This window comes from Cyprinus carpio, chromosome B7 (genome assembly GCF_018340385.1).
Source record: "Cyprinus carpio isolate SPL01 chromosome B7, ASM1834038v1, whole genome shotgun sequence".
Taxonomy (NCBI): Eukaryota; Metazoa; Chordata; class Actinopteri; order Cypriniformes; family Cyprinidae; genus Cyprinus; species Cyprinus carpio.
This window is the reverse complement of record NC_056603.1, coordinates 39,443,697-39,465,564: the sequence shown is the minus strand read 5'-3', so window position 1 is coordinate 39,465,564 and position 21,868 is coordinate 39,443,697. Positions and strand designations below refer to the sequence as shown.

Below are 21,868 nucleotides of genomic sequence, written 5' to 3'. Positions count from 1 at the left end.
GCACACCCAGCAGTGAGTGGGCCAACATAATTGGTGGCCACTTAACCACATGCCAATAATGTTCACTAAGGCACTTCAGTACTGTGTGCGGAGAGACCAACTCTCAAGGGGAATACATTTACAGAGTTAAGGGAGCAAACAGTCTTCATCAGAAGTGTACATATACAGTAAAAAAGTATGTCATGGTTACCTGATTACTTGGTTTTTATGGATGCTTTTTATCTCAAGCCACTCAAGGTTCCCAAATCACACTAAAAACAGTCCCATTAGAGCAGCTTGGGGCAGCTTTAGCATTTGCTTATGAAATATATATAGATCATGGTAGTTATCCTGTTCACACATTGTGGTACAAAGACCAATTGCCACACAACCCAACTGGCGTCCCCAGTTATCCAAAGCATCCACTATCTTAAAGACATTTTATTCAAAACACAAATGGAGAGGGCAGTCATCCACAGTGTTTCCTTGCCTATGACCCAAGATGCTGGAATAGGCAACCTTACATAGGACAAGTATTTTGGATCATGGATGGATTGATGGACTAATGTGTTTCTAGTGTACTTGCAATATATCTTTCTATAAAAACATGATATAAATTGCAGCAATGTTTTGTCAAAGTTCCTTAGGTGAATGCTGTTGACAAGCATCTATTCTGTGTCAGGCAAAAATGACTAAGTCTGACTAAGTAGTTGATGTAAACATTTATGGTTACCAAAACATTTAAAAATGTTGTTGAAACATTCCTTGCATACATATAATTAAACAGGTTTAGTATAAGATTTTTGGAACCCCAACCTCTTGTTTTGACTTCATTTGGAGGACTTAATTATCAGGGTAAGACCCTCCAACCCCTTGTGTTTTCCCACCAATCCACATGTGGTCCATACCTGGGATCTGTAACCTTTGTATCTAGCTCAGACCCTTAATTACCTGCCCTCAGCCAGAAACTTGAATAACCAGGAATTGTCTGGGTAGAAGTCAGCAATTTTTCCTGTTCTGTCTGAATGATGTCAACCAAGTTGGTCCCCCAGTGAGAATGAGACATTACGGGCTCGCCAGACAATCCGGAGCACTCAAGCTGCAGAGCCAAAGTACTTTTTTGTTTGTGTGTATCTTTATCTTGTTAAATCCTGGGACCTCATTGGCTGGTTTTGAATTTGTGGGACTGGTATGGGTCCTTTGTTAACAGGTTTTCCTTTGGTAGCCGAGATGAACAGAGACAGCAGGAAATAACAAAGCTCTCGGAGTATGGCTCAGCTCCCTGGTCCTTTGTTTCATTATGCTTTGCCTGCCTTCTGCCAGGAACTACAGATACTAATCAATTCAAGGGGCCACGTAGCTCACAGAGGTCCTGTGTGCACTGTACACTGTCATACATTTCCTTTTCATATTTATTAGTCAAAACAAGTCTAAATGTTTCCATTAAATCAGCACCCAAATATTCTGGCAATCTCACAAATTTTCTTTAAAAAAATACTACAAATTTTCTTCCTGGCTCTCAGTTTCCTTCTAAACAAAGACCCAAAAGGAAAGATCTGGATAGCGCTGGACCCATTGTAGGGCAAAGCTCACCTCTGACTAGCTCTTGGTGATGCGTTTCCTATGACTCCCAAGCAGTCCACAAGATGATTAGTCATGAAAAGATTGTCCTGATAAACACATAATTTTTTTTTTTCCAAAATCTGGATGCATGCTGGGATTCGGAATGTTTTGTTTTCAATTTGTTTTCTTTTTCTCTTTGTTTTACAAACACTGACTAAAAAAAAATACTGTGAGACGTGAGCTTCAGCCATTCGTGCATTTGCCCCTGGTGACACAACCGAAACCAGCAAAGCAAACTGAGTAGGTGAAATCATTAATCACTTTAAATCCTTAAAGGATAGTGACCCAAAAATGAAACTTAAAACATCATTTACTCACCCTGGAGTTGTTCTAATGCTGTATGCCATTCTTTCTTTTTCGGGTCACAAAAGAAGAGGTTTTTAAAAAATGTCCTGCTCGCACTTGTGCATATAAGCTTTTTTAAAAAATGCAAAAGTATCACAGAATGGTAACATGCAACATGTCGTATACTCCAAATGTTCTGGAGGTAGGCTATATGATAGAATTTGTAACAATAAATACATAAATAATAAAAATAACATTTAAAGTATTATTTAACAAAAATCCTGACCTTGACCGTTGGTTCCTGTGCATGACTGCATGTTAATGAGACACTATTAGCACCACAATTCAATCCAACTTACTCAGTAAAAACAAACAAGTTGTTAGAAAAGAAGATTAATAAAAATGCAACATGAAATAAAAGGCCTTCTTCACTGAGTTGAATATCTCTGGACCGGAACTCCAGTTGTCAAACAGAATAACAGTTGACAGATTTGAATGTGACAACTTAATGTTGCAACAAAAACAACAGATATATTCACCTCAGAGAAGAAAGGACTTGGCTATATTTTGTGTTGTGTTTTATTTATCTTGATTTCTCACTACTGATGTGCTTTTCTTGGTCAAGTAGGAGTGAACTCAACTGCGGTGCCAACAGAGTGTCACGAATGCGCAACTATCCACAAAACCAACTGCCATGTCAGGATTTTCATTAATAGGCCTACATATTAAATGCATTACATTTCAGTTTGTTCTTCGCAAAATCCTACTATATACCTGTGATACTTTTGCATCCTTTTTAAAAGCTTGATGCTGGTTGCTATTTATACGGAAAAGTGTGAGCAGAACATTTTTTCAAATTCTCCCTTTGTCATCACAAAATAAAAAGAAGAAAAAAAGAGGAAGAGTAGGCCTATATAATGACTTAATTTTATTTTTTGGGTGAACTAACCCCTTAACCCTTAAAGCCACATGCCACGTCACATCTATTGTTTTATTAATAAAACAGTCAAAGATATGCAGTTATACATAATACACAATATTCATGCTCCAAAAGTGCCTAGACAGACAACAGACCAGACTGTAGCTATTTACACATTTTCTGAATACTTTATGCGTCCTTCCCGGAAGTACGAAGCACATTCCAGATTACAACAGGGATTTGGAGGAAAGGGAAGATAAGTTCAAAAAGTCAGAGCAACAGATGAGATAGATGACACGAATGGTTACGACCCCCACCCCCCCCGCCCCCATCTTGGGAGGCCACATTCCTTCATTATAGGATGTCAGGCTCCGATGAGGAATTTTTTTATTTCATCAGTACACAGCTCTCTCAAAATAAAGCAAACACACAAACATTAAGATGCTCTGACTGTTAGTGGCCATAGTTTTTATGAAAAAGGTTTTCATTTATCTCTCTTTCTCTCTATATATGTATGTGTGTGTGTGGGGGGGGGGTGTATTTAAACACACACACAAAACAGACAGATATATTTAAAATAAAAATAAAAAATAATAATTCTAAATATTACAGTTTTTACTTCCTGGATCAAATAAATGCAGTCTAGAAAAGCCATCTTTCAAAAACACAAAATAATTTCAAAGGTAGTGTGTGCATATACTGTATACTAAAATATAATATTTCTGATCAAGTCACCACTGCTAAATAAATCAGGCTATTAACTAAAATGATCTAAAGACTTATGGTGTATATAAGCAGATTTCCTTTTTAAAATGCAAACATGTTAAAAAAAAACATTTTCTCCCACCCTCTCAACTATATAGAGGAGTAGAGGAAGTATGTTTTTCTTCAGGGTTACAAGATTACAGACATAATCCATTTGATGCAGTCAGTAGAAATAAAGCAGAGGATTCTGGGTTTATTTGCTGGAGACATAAAACACACATTGCAGCCAGCAGCAATAGGGCCAACTGGCTTCAGGAGGTGCCAAGGGTCTATGTCCGCCTCAGTCCCAGCATGCTGGGGAAGGCAATGCTCATGCAGTCAGCACTGCCAAGTGGCTCGTGCTTTTGTGGGAGGTTAGATGAATGGGCCTTGTTGTTAGTTTAACAAGAACATTTTAGTCCATCATTCTGGACATAATGCAAAAGCCTCCAAGCGTGCCAGAGAATGAAGAGCAAATATCTCCAGAGACAGAGGTTAATGGCAAGTGATCATGGTGACAGTGACAAACAGGTAAAAGGGTAACGCTATCAGAAGAAGGAACCCATGCACAGCCTTGAGATGTTCAAGCATTCTGACTAACGTCAATGTTTATCGGCCACTTGAAAAAGTAATGCTCAGCCTCAGCCAGTTCAGGAGTCTAGATAAAATACATCCTCTGAAAACAGGCTAAAGGTTTGGGGTTTTCACTTAGATTTTTTTGTTTGTTTGTATTTTTTTCAAAGTACATATCGCAATATGATTCAGCCTTTTGACATTATTCACTACATACACTGATATATTTTTGGTTACTTTGTTGTGGAAAAAGCTGCTTACTGAATGATCTTTACAGGAGTAAAGCATACACTATTTAAATAGTACTTTACATGCAAATATGATTTTAAATGAATGGCTTGCTGTTGTTTGTGTATATTGACTATATAATCTGACATCTGACAATAATGGTGATCTTGTATTGATTCCTTACCAGAATTTAGTATTTCACCACCTACACGACTTCATTAACCACAGTGTTATATTGTTGCACCATGTGGTTCAAACTACAGATATGTCACAAAGTTACTATGGTTTCAGGAAACTGTAATGACTACCAAGCAGTGTTAATTTCGTTAAAGACGACGACAAAAAATATTCCACTTGCTCACTAGTGGATCCTCTGCAGTGAATGGGTGCCGTCAGAATGAGAGTCCAAACCGTTGATAAAAACATCACAATAATCCACAAATAATCCACAGTCCAATAATTCATGTCTTGTGAAGTAAACACTGCGTGTTTGTAAGAAACAAATTCATATCATTAAGGCATTTTAATTTTAAACCATCCCTTCTGGCCAAAACATGATATGTCCATAATGCATAATAACAATTTATAGAGTAAAAAAAAAAAAAAAGAAAGAAAGAAAGGAAATAAAAGTCCATTCGCTGTTGTCCTTTTTCATTGGAAGCAACAGTTTGAAGTTAAAAGCATCTTAATGCTTTTCAAATCAAAGACTTGCAGGCTGATAGATTGTTGTGATGTTTTCATCAGCTGTTTGGAATCTCATTCTGACAGCACCCATTCACTGCAAAGGATCCATTGATGAGCAAGTGATGGAATGCTAAATATCTCCAAATCTGTTCTGATGAAGAACTTATCTTGGATAGCCTGAGGGTGAGTACATTTTCAGCAAATTTTCATTTTTGGTTTAAATATTCCTTTAAGCATCAAGTTACATTGTTGGGAAAAGCACCCTAGGAAAAAAAAAACTATGCTTGTCAAGTAGATTAAAACTTTTTTAAATAAGTAAAATACAGCAAAATTCTAGGTATCACTGAGAAAATCCATGTATACTTTTCACAGTATTTTTATTAAAATAGCAAGAATAATATCATGATATTAGTGAAAGTCGTGACATTTGCCAAGTATGGTAACCCATACTCGAATTGGAATTGGTGCTCTGCATTTAACCCATCCAAGTGCACCCACAGAAGTGAGAAGTGAACACACCGTGAACACACACCAGGAGCAGTGGGCAGCTATATCCAGCACCCGGGGAGCAACTGGGGGTTCAATGCCTTGCTCAAGGGCACTTCAGCCATGGGTATTGAGGGTGGAAGAGAGCGCTGTTCATTCACTCCACCTACAACTCCTGCCAGCACCGAGACTGGAACCTGCGACCTTCAGGTTACAAGTGCAACTCTCTAACCATTAGGCCACAGCTGCCCCCAGCTTAGTATATTTTGCCATGTGGGGATTTCCATGAACATTTTTTTATTTATGGAAGCAAATTATTGTTTTGAACTAATTCATTGGACAGTTTAAAAACTGTTTTGCTGAATCAGCCTTCTTCTTTCAATTGTTTTGTTTTGCTAATGAAATTTAAAACAGAGACACTGCTAAATATATCTTACTTACTGCTTTCATATTCGCAAGTCGTGACATGAGGAACAGGCAGGAAACCATCCTCAGGCACAGTCTTTAGAAACTTAATGGCTAAATAAAATGCATAATAAAAGCAGTGTGATGTTAACAAAACTAATACTGGATAAATCCTAAATATTTAACATAATCCCCTAACTCTACTTCTGTACTCATCCTTAAATCTCATCATAAATATCTGGAACCAAAGGTCTGGAAATGTTTCTACTGTTTATTTTAAGCCCTCAAGCAAAAAAGAAAATGAATGAACAGAAGGCTCCATATGACTACCGCAATACATCATCTACAATTTATTCCAGTTGAATGACTATTAAAGGTCATCTCCGACATGGAAGCTTTCTGGGATGCACCTGACCACACGCCATCAGCATTGGCACATATACAATCATAAACTGAGCTCGTTTGGCAGCAGAGAGGTCTCATCTAAAGCATGCCACGTGAAAGACCAATCTGATTTGACATTTTAAAACACACAATAAACTCACAGCACCTTCAGAAATCAATCAAATTGACCTATTACAGACAAAATGCATTTTTTCTTGAGCCCATATGAAAATGCAGCTGCGGCAGTGGACTCTGCACACGCTCTGGACTTATAAGAGCTTACGCTTTGAAAGTTTGGACCATGAGGACCCAGGTCTAAGTACGAGCTGCTCAGTTTACATTCTTATTTCCTAGAAAGGGTAAAAAGCCTAAAAATAAAAGAGCAAAACAAAAGCAACATCATTATATGTTCTCTATCAATGCATTTCCGATAACATTTTATTTTCAAGATAAATGAGTCGAAAATGAGTTAAATGAGTCGTTTTACATGAGCACACACTGCATTCGAATGACCCTGACATTCAGCATTGAACCTGAAGCACAGAGGAATGTACGGGACTCTTCAGCTCTTATAATGTGACTAATATAGCTGCAGACTCTGAGTAAGTGCATGGTTGTGTGTGAGACGAACATCTGTGAATCGACATACTAAAATTATGATTTTGGCTGGTTTATTACTGCAACATTTTGATAAGAATGACAGTAAATAATCTAGAAACTCCAAACGCATTCAGCTACTACAAAATCTGCAGCCTACCGAGATCAAAGAAGAAAACCATGAAACAATGCCAGTCATTCCTTCGCTATCTGTGAAGCACCTCATCTTTCCTCTGGTTGAGGCTCTGAGAGTAAATTCATGTTCCATCACATTCCAACTTATAAACAAAAAATTACCATGATCACAGTCAAAACACAATATAATTGTGTAACACCTTTTTTTCCATAAATCACAGAGCATGAACAAAAGAGGATTAAAACAGACACTTTTTCTGTAACGGAATCCATGTTTGTTATGAATGCGACAGTAAGAAATATTACATTAGCAAGAGTGCTTGTATACTGAATATCATCCTGGCTGTGATTCAGGTGCATGTTATCACACTCCTACTACAGTACAAGCAAAGCACAGTGTGTACTTGCAAAATTGTTTCATGTTAAACATCACAATGTTTTTCCTGCTCAAAGCGTTCTGTAATCACTCTGGGTTTCCATTATCTGTCCACTAGAGAGAGAAACCCCACTCTGAGTGAGAAAACACTGACACTCCGACATTCAAAACCATGTTCCTCACTCCAGCCAATCAGATCAGAATAAAGGGCTATAACTGGTGTATACAGTAATAGAATATCAATGCAAGATGCATCTGCAAACAAATGGCCAGTGCAGGAGAATTTTAAGGCAGTTAAAAAAAAACTTCAGTAAATAAAATAAAATAAAATAAATGGCAGACCTAAAAAAAAAAAAAACAATAAACATCACTTTTGCAAATGTATGACTCTTAGCCAACTAACCAAAAGGTCAATTTAAGTGGATTTATGAAGACACTAAATTTCGACAAAATTGTGTCAATTGGGTCGGCGCCGATAGCCTTGTGGGCAGCATGCTGACCCGAATTCAAATCCCGGCCCGAGGACCTTTCCTTTTACCTTTTAGTGTACATATATTACTGATTAATCCATCATGTTTTCAACCCAGTTACACTCTTTGTGGGTCCTAATTAATTTCTTAATCTCTTTGAGGCAATCGGAGAACATCTGTGTCTTAACTGTGTGAGACCTGTAACTAACCCAACCAGTCATTGTTATTTATGGGTTGCCTGACTCTTATTTGTTGATAGCATTGCTCTAGTTGTGGACCATCTTTAGACAAGCTGTTTAAAGTCCCCTCAAACTGTTCTGTACGGTCTTTCCAGTGTGATCTAAGCAGCAAGCAACGAGTGAATTTGCATAAAGCGAGCTGAACCTTCATGTGAGGCAGGGTTAAAAACAGCACGCAAGGAGAATAGCTGGAGAACTTCCTCCAAGATTGAAAACACCTTTGGAACGAGAGCTGTAAACACGATGGGGTGTTTTTCTATCCTTTTATACTTGGAACATTCCTCATCTGTGGCTATTTAGTTTGCTGGGGGTTGTTGTGGTAAAGAAAGAATTTCTGCTGTTCCGAAACTAAAAACAGAAAATCTGTAGAAATCTGCAAATAATAACAATTTGCATACCAAGACGAAAATCCAAATTCCCCGGCTGGTATATTAAAAACAATATTCAATAAAACTACAAAGATGGGACTGAAGCCATTTCATTTTCGTGTGCTGGGGATGTTGGGGACACTTAACCCCAGCAATGCGCTTTTATGAGTTTGTTATTTTCATTATTTAACAATCAGTCCAAAATAAACGGCTGAGTATAAAACCCACACAAACAGACCAAACGGATCCTCCATACAATTTGACGGAAATGCAAATTTATCCAAAATAAGACGAACATCTGTAACGCTATATAGGATTACGGTCAACATATTTGTGTGCTCTGCTATTAACAGTTACAGATGCTTAATGGTGACTGCATGTATGCATCTAAAGACTAGATAAAAGTGTACGTGAGTACCGTGAAAGAATCTTAGACCACATGAATGAGCCAAAAATTACACAAGGTCCGGTCAGAGCATAAGAAACACATTGGGCAGGGAGATCAGTAGAAACATGTGCACATACTGATAGGTTTGAGTAAACTGAAGGAGCAGAAACTATGCTGAGGGGGTCCTCTATATGTTGCTGAATGCTCAGTGTTCCTGAGACTGTTCCTGTGACTATTTTATTTAATGAGTGTTCCTGTGGCTCAGTGGTAGAGCATTGTGTTAGCAGCGCAAAAGGTTGTGGGTTCGATTCCCAGGGAACACATGTTAAGTAAAAAAATGTCAACCTGAATGCACTGTAAGTCGCTTTGGATAAAAGCGTCTGCTAAATGCATAAATGTAAATGTAATGAATGCTTCCGAGATGATGCGGTGTAGACGAACTCAAGCCATGTTTCCTGAAACCAAATAAAACCCTCTTCTGGTTCGATTCTGCAGTCCGCTGGGAGTACTGGCACACCCAATGACTAACAAGAAATGACATACATACAGCTCTGGTCTATTTTTATACGATAAATCGCCCACCCTATGTACTGTGCTGTCCCTGCAGTGTTCAAAGAGACGTGAATGTGTTTGATGAATGTTGTTCTAGAGCGCTTACTCAAAAACACACACGAGATGAGAAAATGGAAAAACAGCATCGCAATTAATCTTACATAAAACCACTAATAACCTTTCAATGTGAATAATTCACTACAGTGCAAACTATAAAAATAACAACATGTGCAAGTGCTAAAGATGTTCAAAATATATTTAATATGTATTGCAATTATAGTACTGCTTAACTAATGGAAATTGGTACTCAAACCTGGTTATTCACATCTAGTTCACTTAGAGATGCCCACAAAAATAAACAGTTTGAGTTCAAGCAGATTCTGGAATGCTTTTGCTGAGAATACATTCTAATAGTTCTAGGTATTGACATATTTTATGATTCAATTTGATTCCAATTCACAAGCTCTTGATTCGGTTTAATTTAATATCAGTTCATTTGGATATATATCAGGTACAGTAAGCTAACCTGTCAGCTGATACATTACTATAATACTATAAGGTAGGGCTGCACAATAAATCATGCACAATAAATATTTTAATTGTGATCATGATTTCTGCTTTTCTCGATTTAAGCATAATCGTCTACAATATTTGCCCACTGGTTATAAATCCTAAGATTGTTAAATTTTATTTATTTTTATTTGTTTGCATTAGTAACAAGCCTCCACAAGCTTTCATGGTTGTGGTGACCAAATGTCAACACAGTTTAAATCCTGCCTGTCAGAGATTTTCTCTTAAATCGATTATTTTTTTTTCTCTTAAATTTTCTGCCAAGTGGTTTTACTTAATCTTCCCAACCTGGCAACCATGCACACATGCTCTGTCTACATAATGTGCTAATGAGCTAAAAAAAAAACACTGGCAAAATGTAATCTGGAGTTTAGTACTGTATAAGTTGAAACACACATCAGCTAACAACAGCACAGACTGAAAGATCTATCTTGGGATTTGGGTTCATCAAAATGTTTAATCAATATTGTCAACCAAGCCCTACAATCTATCCTGTAGTTGACCAAAGAACCAACCAATATCCCTGTTAGTGTCTAGCAATGAGATAAGCTGATAAACCAGGAACATAAATGTAACTAATGAGGGACAATGTGACTTTTAAAAGCAAACTTTGGTTTGTGATTTCAATATGACATGTAACTCTGACCCTTTGACCATGATTATTGGTGCCAGACTTGGTGGTTCCAACATCTACAACAATCACTACAAAAAAATGGTGCATCAAATAAACAGAAAAATCCAGTGAATGACAAGCTGCCCCAGTTGACACAAAGAACACTGATACTCAATATAAACACTTTACAACTGCTGAAGGACATTCCGTATACTTGCAGGAACTGTATGAAGTCATTGAGTCTGTATTGAATAAAACCCCTATGGAATGTTTCCAGTGCTTCTCAATACAAGCCTTCAGATATACAAGCAGTTCTTGAGGAAAAGGACCTTCATTGTATTACACCAAATAATGTGACTGCTCAAACCACGGAAATGGAGTAAAATCCAATTCCACTGTCTCCGACAGACGAAACAATCACCATTCCTGGAGAGGGGAAAAGATCATGTCCTCTTAGAATCACAAACATAAATCAGTAAGAATTCATAATGATAAAAACAACATCTGAGCCCGGGACTGACCCAGATTGTGTAACCTGTTGGCTGACCAGAGACTCAACCACCTGCTGGAAGATAGTGAACCTGCATTTCATTAGCCGATTTCTAGATGACTGTCTAGATTACAGTCTCTGCAGATTCAGAATCAGTGGGAGACAGTGCTCGCGGCCATATCGCAGCAGGTGAGTGTAAACAGCCAAAATGAGTAAATGACCGACTCAAAATCAGTCCTCGCTGTGAACAATGAGCCTCTTCTCACATTAAAATAGCCAATGTCATTCATTAATCTGATACAGACTTTTTCTAAAAGCAAATACGAAGCCACGTATCATAAATACAGTCATTATCCAAGGATATTGTGTAACCAAGCATATTTCTTTGCTTCACGTACACTTAAATGACTAATAAAACAAGAAAGCAGAGGGAGAACAGCCTGTGTTTGGCTCAAAGACAAATAAGAGTGTCTACGACGTGCCAAAACGCATGTGCCAAGTTCTCAGAAATGTCCTCTTTGTATTCATGTTGGTTCATAAAAGGTTTTTTAAAGACTCTAAAAATGTCATGTAGTGCAACCATCGATTTATGGGTAATAACATATTTTCATATATCTTCAAGAATCTAATTGCTCTTTTTCATTATGAGGATGGATACATCACCTTTTTGAGACATCAGTGTCTCAAAATTTGAAAATATCAATATGAATCTTTATTCAGAAATAAAAAAGCAAGCTCATCAGAAGATGTGTATTTTATATTACAACTGAATCTTTAGTCCTAAGATTTCATGCAAAGGTCAAGATTTATGCATTACGTCTTGATAAACAAGTAAACAAACAATCAACCAGGCCACAACCCACCAGCTTAAGCTAGACATTTGTAGCTTCTTAACTCAAGAACCAGGACAACTTTAAAGCCACTGCCACTTAGATGTACAACATGTTCTTCTTCAGCTCAGATAAGCAAATATTTGGTCCAGAGTTAAGATGATTTGTGTCTGTTATTTGGGCCAGAGTGTGTAGAGTGCTAGATCGGACAGAGGCACAGCAAAGCAATGAGCCTCTGTCCATTTAAGAAATTGACAGGACATGGGCTTGGAATTCTCCAATTAGAGCAAATGGAGGCGACTGGGATAAACCTTTAAGTAAACAATGATTATGCATTTGTTGACAAATGGAAAGGCTGATACCAGAACCACATGAGTTTCCGAGGATGTGGGCAGATGTATTCACAGATTTCAGGAACTTTGAGGAAAACAAAAAAGTTAAAAAAACAAATTCATATTCTCCAGCAATGTCACATTTATTCTATTTAGAATGATTGTATAAATCAAGTGGGCACAGCTGACCAATGGCAAAAACTGAAAATCCATCACAGAGAACAACTGGGAAAAACAGAGACGTAGAATATACACAGTTTTTTTCCATCCAGCTACTTCCAGAAGGCAGCTGTTTATGAATAAATGACTTGAGTCTACTTTTGGGTTTCTGTTTTCAGAAAACAGAACAAAAACGACTCCTTACCATCTCCACACCCTGGGGAAATGCCGTGCCATCCCAGTCCTTTTTGGGGAAGCGTTGAATGATCTTGCCACATCCTTCACCAGATCCTAAAATTTATATAGAAAAAAATGACAGAGCATTAACTGAAATGTTCAATTTTATTATTACATTTTCAAAACAGCATGAACGGTAGGTAGTATGGGGCATATCAGGACAATCCTGAACATAAAAAAAAAAATTGTTAAACGTGATCACAATTCCAGGTTTCCTAACTGGCACAATTACTCATGCATTCCTTTTGGTCTTTTTGGCATCAAAAACCATCTTTCCTGGCCCATTGGTTTTTTTTTCTTTTGATGACAAAGAAAGCATTGTATGCACAGGGCCAAGAGGGTTTCGTCAATTAGCGTTTACTAGTGTAAACATTGTAATGTGACAATAGCAGTCCTCATGAACACAACCAAAACTAGAGAATGCAGCACATTTTAATGGAATAGTTTCTAAGTGGTCAAAGCGACCGGGCCTTTAACAGCAAATTTTAAGGCTTCATGTCTTAACACAGATGTGGAGTTAAGACATTATCAAATACTCAGTTAGAAAAATGAAGTAAGTACTAGATATCATTTTTCATTTGCTTATCTGGGTAATACATTACTGCCTGTGTTTTTGATAATATCTGGTACAGGGAATTGGAACCTGGAATATATACTGGGTCAGGGGACGTTGGGGATCTTTACAGTTTATCAGAATGTGAGTTTGGAAAGACCATTGACAGTATGTTATTACAGATAGACAAAACAGGCCAGATATGTACTGGACGAACGCATTGCTGGACTGTCACATTTTTGGAGTAAATGACTGATCAGATGACAGACAACTTCATAAAGATATTGCTCTTGGAATTGGGCTGTTAAAATTTGAGAAAATACATTTTGACTTTTTGGGAAAATGTTTGCCAAGGTGTGCAAATGTGTGTATAGTAGAAATAGTGAATCCTAATGTGAAATGACATTTAATGGATAGTTCACCCAAAAATGAAAATTCAGTCATCATTTACTCCTGTATGAATTTCATTCTGTGAAACGCAAAAGATATTTTGGAAAACGTCTCACTGTTTTTTGTTTATACAGCGATAGTCAGTGTGGTCCAATGAGGGTGAGTAAATCGTCACTTTTGCGTAAACTGTTTAAAAATAAAAATAAAATCTTCTCATTGATACAATCATATATTTATTTTACACAGACGTTTCGCTTTTTTCTTTGAAAACAGTAGTGCTGACAGTCAACCTGCATCTAGATAAAATCACAACTTTAAAAGTCAAAACATGGGCTTGAGCTACACTAAACACACTAAGCACCTCTCATGGGTTTATGTGGACCGTGCAGAAAGATACAAGCTGTTTTGATTCGCAGGGTCTCTAATTCCCAGTGTAATACTCCGCAATGTCATCAAACACTTGATCTGCCAAAGAGATCAAGGTTATTCAGATTATGGGTTAGGGATATACCTTAATCTACACATTTATGAATATAACACGACTATAATAAACCTTAGCATATTTATCTATTTATCAGTATCTTTTTCATCCAATGAAAGTCAAAGGGGTCCAATGTTGTTCGGACACCATTTAGTTTTGAAATAGCTACTTTTGTTTTACACAGAAAAAACTAATTTATTTGAAACAACATGAGGGTGAGTAAATGATGACATAATGTTCAGTTTTGGGTGAACTATCCCTTCAACTGTTTGTAATCCATAGACATGATAATGACAATCGGGCGTACATCTTGTGTATTTTATATTTGCACGCAACAGCCTAGGAATCACTTGAGGTTGAATTAATCTGAATAAAATGCTGGTTTCTCGACTCCTTTTCATGTTTGTTACCCAAGCTTTGTGTATTATCATGTACACACTCTATATAATTTGAATCGTACTGAATACCCTGTGAAGTCCACTATCCACAGAGATCCCTAGGGCAGAACAGTAGCTTTGATGCTGTGTTTACCGGCATAGAAAAGCTATCAATCTCTGAACTGGCAGGTTTCAGCCAATCAGCACTTGAGAAATCCTCACATTCCACAACATTTTACTCTAATTAGTTCAAATTTCCCTCACCGTTCATCACTGCATGACTTTAACATTAAACGTAACGGCCGTGTCCTGATCCTGAACCCCACAACACAACACACGATAGTAAGTATCCACTCTCAAAAATGTCCTGTGAGAAACACTGTCAAACGGTATTTTCCACTCCATATCTCATGTTGAAAACTTGTTTAAAGAACATTTCAAACAACTGAAGTCTTAAGCAACAGTCATGACACAAACATCAAACTCAGCTAACGGAGTAAAATCTGGTCCTGACATGTGCGTATCTGCACTATGACCTGAAAACACATCATACAGCAAAGAACAACACATCCAAATCTTGTCGTGAGGTGTGGTTCTACTTCGCGTTGGAGGAAAGAAAACAATGAATCAGTATCCAAAACTGGAGTCTGACATTTACACAAACAACTAAAATATACTGAACAAAACTTGAGTGTTGCTTGAACATGCAGCACATGCCGCCACAACGCCGAGGTGCTGTAGATGGCTTCAAGGCCATTGCTATGTAATTTCAACATCATTTGTAGCAATTTTTAGCATAATGTTATGTTATTGCTAGGGTGTTCTAGATGGCTGCTGCTAGCTGTTGCTGAGGGAAAGCAGACAAGGCTTTGCAATAGCGTTTTTTTTTATTATTATTATTATTAATTCTTTGCTTATCAGAAAACTTCATTGTGATTGGTCAATTATGTCATTATGTTGTCAAATACTTGAGTATAATGAAGTTAGCCTAAACTGTATATTTGACCTCTGGCAGCTCCTACTACATTGTGCAAGTTTCAGCTCGCATATGACTTGTAATAATATAGAAGGTAAGCAGTTTTGTTGAAAAAAAAAGAAAAAATTACAGTCAGCCAATCATTATTGCAGACAAACCTGATGTGGTATTATTTTGTCTAGTGCCTTGCATGTTATTTGAGAAAATATAAAATAATAATTAAATTATTTAAGAATTTATTTTATATATTTTACATATATAAGTATGCCCCTTGACTTTTATTGAAAAAATAGCCTAAATACTGGATCGCTACATTATATTCCTCAGCAACGAGGTGGTAAAATTGCTGTTTTTGAAGTACAACTTGTTTAGAGAGACGCGCAGACGCAGACACATTATAGAAAAAAATTATATAGTACATTCAAATAAATTTGATCTTACCGCACTATTTCATCTCTGTGTCTGATTTGAAATGGACAGAATGATAGCGCTAACGAGCCATAACTGACGAAAATAACCATAATTTTTACCCTTCCAGTCAAAAATTGCACTACAAACATCATTAACAGCTTTATCTAATGACCATGGTATAAGTGGGATAATGCATGACTAGCTGTGCATTTAACGATTTTAATGCACTTAGCAGAGGCACTTCTTGGCCTCCATGTCGTGCATTAAAATCATTTAATACACCGCACAGCTAGCCATGCATTATCCCTTATATATGCCATTTGTTACCCAGTTTCCCAGTTGCACTCGCATACCAGAAATGCAAACCACCAGGGTACCTCCTACAATGCAATTCTATGATATTTTGGCTTGTTTTTTCATCCACCCAGAGAAAAAACAAGCTTGATAATTGAAAAAAGACACACCTCACCTCAAAACCTTGCTTTTTTTGTGGAGTTATATGGCACACTTTGGGTTAAGGGTTTGTTCAAGTTCAACTCGAGAAAATTAAAGAAATCCAAAGACGTTGTCCAAAAAGAAATCATTTTCATATTCAAACATTTGCATTATCAAAACTCCTGATTTATTGCTACGTTTCTTATTCACTGGAAAATTTTAATCCATCTTCAGGCATTCTGATCTAGATCAGACAGTACAGACGGCTGAAAAGTAGGGAGCTGGCTTCTCTTTGCGTCACCACCACGTTAACATCTAACCTGAACTGGCTCATCACACAGGTGTGCGGGGAGACAAAACACATCCCATCTGTGCTGGGCTTTGGAAAAATTCTGATGCCCCAGTTCTGCACTATATCAGTTACGTAAAGCAAATATTTTGCTTCATAAAACAAGTGAGTTTTTTCCAGAAATCCCAGAGCCATCCCACAATCGGCCTTCACAATGCTGTCCAAAAAACAAGATATGCAAAGGAATACGCTATCATTTGCATGGTAAAGCGTATGAAAGATTAGCAAATTTGTGATGTCAAAACATCCAGATTCCAGGAAGTACGCCAGTAGACAAGAGCAGCTGTGTAACTGAAAAATTAATGTCCTGAGCAAAATGTAACTCATATGGTTTTCCAAAGAGTTGACGCGCCAGAACCGAATACAACAAATAGCAAAATGACATAAGTGTAATTTATTCTGGCTGTCTGAAGTCAACCACACCACAGGGTGCTCTGAACAAAGGTGCAAAGCAGTTCAGCATCAAAGATCCTCAAGCTGTTGTTGAAGATCGTATTGTGACTTCTTATTACAATTGGTTAAACAAAACTGCATAGAATGAAATGGTTAACAATGTCAGAGAGCTGGGGTAGAGGTCATCCAATCCAAACCGCTTTGGATATTTCCATATTATCACTTATCAGGAAACTGAAAGTGATCAATCCAAGTTCATCAACAGTTCATCAGTGTAACCTTTCACCAGCTTCAGTGAGAAACAAAGAGCCGTTTAAAGCAGGCAAATCATTTGACAAATTCAATCATCTTTGTTTGTCCATTTTCAAAGAGCTTTGAATATACTTGCATTCATGTTTTTCTGTCAAGAACATTTTGTCTGCTATAATAAATATCTTAATGGAGAATCTGAAAGATCTAGGCCAAAACTGCAATCTTCTATTGCAAAACAGCCTAGTTGAAGAGACCAAAACAAAGTGTCACTTCCGTGACACAATTCCAGTCAATATCATCACCTTATCTTTCCATGAAACAATCAGTCCTGAACTCAACATCCTATTATCCATAAAATCTTAATAGAGGTGTTAAAATGAGATCAGTCGTAATAAACTTCAAAGATTTATATGGCCTGCCAATTGGGTTTCCCACTGTCCAGTGGCAGCAAAACATTTCCTCTCTACATCAGAAGTGTCATCTCTAACCACAAGGCACTCATTTATGCTAGTAACGTTAGCATAGACTTCGCACATATTTGTGATTTTGTCAGGAACTGACTTTTTCGTTTAAAAGGATATCAAAGCAGGAAGCATCTTTTGATGACAAATATCCAGTCATGAAGCCATCATCCTTCAAACACAGATTCTGATTCGGTGAGTAATGACAAATATAAATGATTCATAATCAAATTTTTATGGAAAATGCAATATAGATCTTAGAACATAAATGTTTTAAAACTAAATTAACACTTAACACTAAAACATTTAGGACTAAATCACTGTTTATTTAAACAGAAAAAAAAAATAACTTTAAAAATACAGGTAACTTACAAAAATGAAGTTCACTGAAAGCATGTTTTTTATATATCAAAAACTTTCACACAGAAATACCACTAAACTGCCGTAAAATTATCGGAATGACATTACCGGTTATTTCAAAGATGCACTGTTCACAAAGGCAACGACGTTCCATTTTTCAGGTAAAGCACCATTCACACATCCATTTCAAAATACTGGTAAATTGTGTGACATCATTAATCAGAAATGACCTGTTAACGGCTGTGCCTCCCGGTGTTGTTTTTGTAAACATGAAGGGGTATACACAATCAGTTTTTTTGACATTACACAACTTCCGCATTACACATTACATAACTGGAGAAGTTGTGGCATAATGGTTAGAGAGTCGGACTCAAAGGGTGCGGGTTCGAGTCTCGTACCGGCTGGGATTGTAGGTGGGGGGAGTGAATGTACAGTGCTTTCTCCCACCTTCAATACCACGACTGAGGTGCCCTTGAGCAAGGCACCGAACCCCCAACTGCTCCCCGGGCGCCGCAGCAAAAAATGGCTGCCCACTGCTCCAGGTGTGTGTTCACGGTGTGTGTGTGTTCACCTCTGTGTGTGTGCACCTAGGAAGGGATAAATGCAGAGCACTTATTCCGAGTATGGGTCACCATACTTGGCCACATGTCACTCACTCACTCACTTCAAACTGAACTACACAGCAAGGAGTAAATGCGTCATCTGCACAGAATGTTATGATTGACCGTGAGCCATTGAATTTTGAATTTCAACAGCACTGAGTAGACGTCTTACATCAGCGCGTTCTGAACTCGTACATGCTCATACCGGTAATCTTCATTCTGCGTTCACATACAACAGAATTCCTGCAATTTACTATTTTTAAAAAGGGTCTATTCACATGATCACTTTACGGTAATTTACCGGTAAAGTCTGTATGTGTGAAAGGGGCTAATGATTCATTTGCACCTTCAGTGTCCTCATGCAGCATTTGTCATTTGTTAAGTTTTGGTAAAAAATATAAACAATGTAAAGTATTTACACAGCTGATTTAAAGTGATAGTTCTACAAAAAAAAAATTAAATCCAGTCATTTACTCACTAAATGATGACAGAACCTTTTTTATTTATTTTTTTTCTCCTTTTTTTGCCATTTAAGAGCAAATACATAAAACATTGTAACATATTGTGAATAGCGGTAAAACAAACGTTTGGAGAAAAAAAAAATGTTCTTAGCTAACATGTCTAAACAGGTTTTTTGTTGTACTGTACTGTATGCCTACTGAATTTATGCCAATGCTTAATTTTGTATATTTACACAATATCAAACTGAAACCTTTTAAACAAAAGACATATTGTGTTGAAAAACTGAACACTTAGAATGTTTCATAATTGACACTGAACATGAGTCAGAATCTTGCTAATGCATAATCACATTTGTGTGGACCATTTTGGAAAGTAGCCTACTTCTTATAAAGACTAATCTTTAGACATAACAGACATTCATTAAAATAAACTGACTGAAAACGCCAAGAAAACACTACTCATCCACTAACCAGAGGTGGGTAGAGTACCTAAAAACTGTACTCAAGTAAAAGTAAAATAGTCTGAACAGTTACTTGAGTAAGAGTAAAAAAGTATTGGATAAAAAAAACTACTCAAGTAGTTAGTTACTATATATATATATATATATATACCTCTGGAACCGTAGACAGCACACGCGGTGTTCATCTAGTAAAGATCTTCATAGCTAGCAAACAACAGCCTTGGCAGATTTGCTTTCAATTGACTTGATCCAAAAGCCACGTCTTAAACGCTCCTGATGTTCTTAAAGGTGCTGTATGTAGGATTGACACCGAGTGGCTGAACTAGATATTGCAGTCCAAATTCTAAATATTGTAGAGGGTTTATTTCGCCTGCCCCTCCTCCTCAGACATGTAGCACACACAGGTTGCCAGATTGAGGACACCAACAGGAAAGAGCGCACTTGATGATGAATGAAATGAAATGAACTGTGTTTTCCTGCCAACTGGCAACCGTGGTGCCGAAATACAACTGGGTAAAGTGGCAGTGGGCGGGTTTCACAAACCAAAATAAAGATCGACATTCCGGCCCGGAACGCACATTTTCAAAGGAGAATAACTGACTGCAACAAGTGTTTAATGCTAATGTTAACTTAGCATGTTTCTTAAATATCTGCAAACATATTATGGCATTTTTATCCTTCAGTAGAGTCAAAAACTTACCTACTTACATTTTCTGTTACAACTTCAGATGACTCAGCGCGTGTGGCAGGAAACTGAACGAATCATTTAAACTGATTTGCGAACCAATTCACTGGTTTGCTAACTGGTTTGATCACACCTTCAAATAGAATTGACTCAAAAGAATGAATCATTCGCAAATGGGCATTGCTCATTGCCCAGAGAAAAGTAGACACCATGTTTGGAATAAATTGAAACATTTTAAACTTGTACTGCATTAAGATAAAGTAACAAGAGGAGGGTAGCCCACGGTAACAAAGTAAAAGTACAGTTTTTTCACTAAAAATGTACTTGAGTAAGAGTATAAGTACCCATCTTTAAATATACTCTAAAAGTATTAGTAACCCAAAAAATTCACTCAAGTAAATGTAACAAAGTAAATGTGACTTGTTACCACCTCTGCCACTAACACCAACAGCTAATTGTTGCAAAACTCCAATACATGGACCAGCTCATCAGAAACTGAAGAAATCTCCAAAATGAAGGTCCATACCACATGCCTCTACTCCCAATGGTTCACATCTGTCATGTATAAAAAGAGAGATCACACAAACATCTGCACATGGAAATGCTTAAAAACACCCTGTTTTGTTCATGATATATTTAGTGTCCCACACCAGACTTTACTTACATTATGTAATCCATTTTTCAGCATGCAGGTTCAATCAATACAGGATCTTGTAAAGAAAAAAAATCTGCAAGATACCACTCAATTTATGATGATGCGGCCACTCAATTTATATATGATATATAATATATATATATATATATATATATATATATATATATATATATATATATATATACTATATATATATTTTTATTTTTTTTTGCCAATGACTATTTACTGTCCTTTATACAGCAGCATTATTTACAGCCAACAAAATGGTCACCCATTATGAGATTACACTTAAACAATTACTTATTTGATGCTGTCCACTTTATTTAAACAATTCATTTTGATTTAACACCACTGTATCAGGTTTTTCATTTAAACATGATTGCATCATGTTAAACTGACTTGTTTGAAAGAACATTTTTCAATCAAGTAGCTCAAATTTTTTAAACAAGATGAGAAAATAGGGTATTTGTCCATGTCTAATATTCAATTATGTTGGTACTGTATTTTAAAAGACTTTCTGTTATGTTGGTGTTTTGGGGTGAGTTGCATTGTGGTGATGAAGTGGAGCGTGTGCTTGGGTTAGGGCTGGGCGATTTTGCAAAAAAGTTTAATCTCGATTTTTCCAGAATGCTCAACCGATTCTCTATTTTTTTTTAACGATTTTTAACTAGTCAACTTAAAAATGTAAGTACAACATGATTCAAGTTACGTTTTCTTTATTAACCCTTTAGATAAAGAAAGTTCTATTCCAATGCAGAACACATGATGTAAATGTTAAACAAATCACTTGTTAAATATCTTTGCAGAAAAGATGCAAAACCTATAACTACATATTGTACAAACTTGTCTTATACATATTGTGTTCAGAAATTATGAGGAGAATTATTTTAGAAAATCTCA

The 21,868-nt window shown here is 36.9% G+C and overlaps 1 protein-coding gene across 2 annotated transcripts in view; it reads right to left on the bottom strand.

Moving 5' to 3' along the window:
* Positions 1–21,868, bottom strand: part of LOC109061746 (myotubularin-related protein 13-like) — a 132,483-nt gene that overhangs the window by 103,393 nt on the left and 7,222 nt on the right. For both annotated transcript variants that reach the window (XM_042728612.1, XM_042728613.1), the window contains exon 2: positions 12,635–12,720. In XM_042728612.1, coding sequence (XP_042584546.1) covers positions 12,635–12,720 — 86 coding nt within the window. The remainder of the gene's footprint in view (positions 1–12,634; positions 12,721–21,868) is intronic.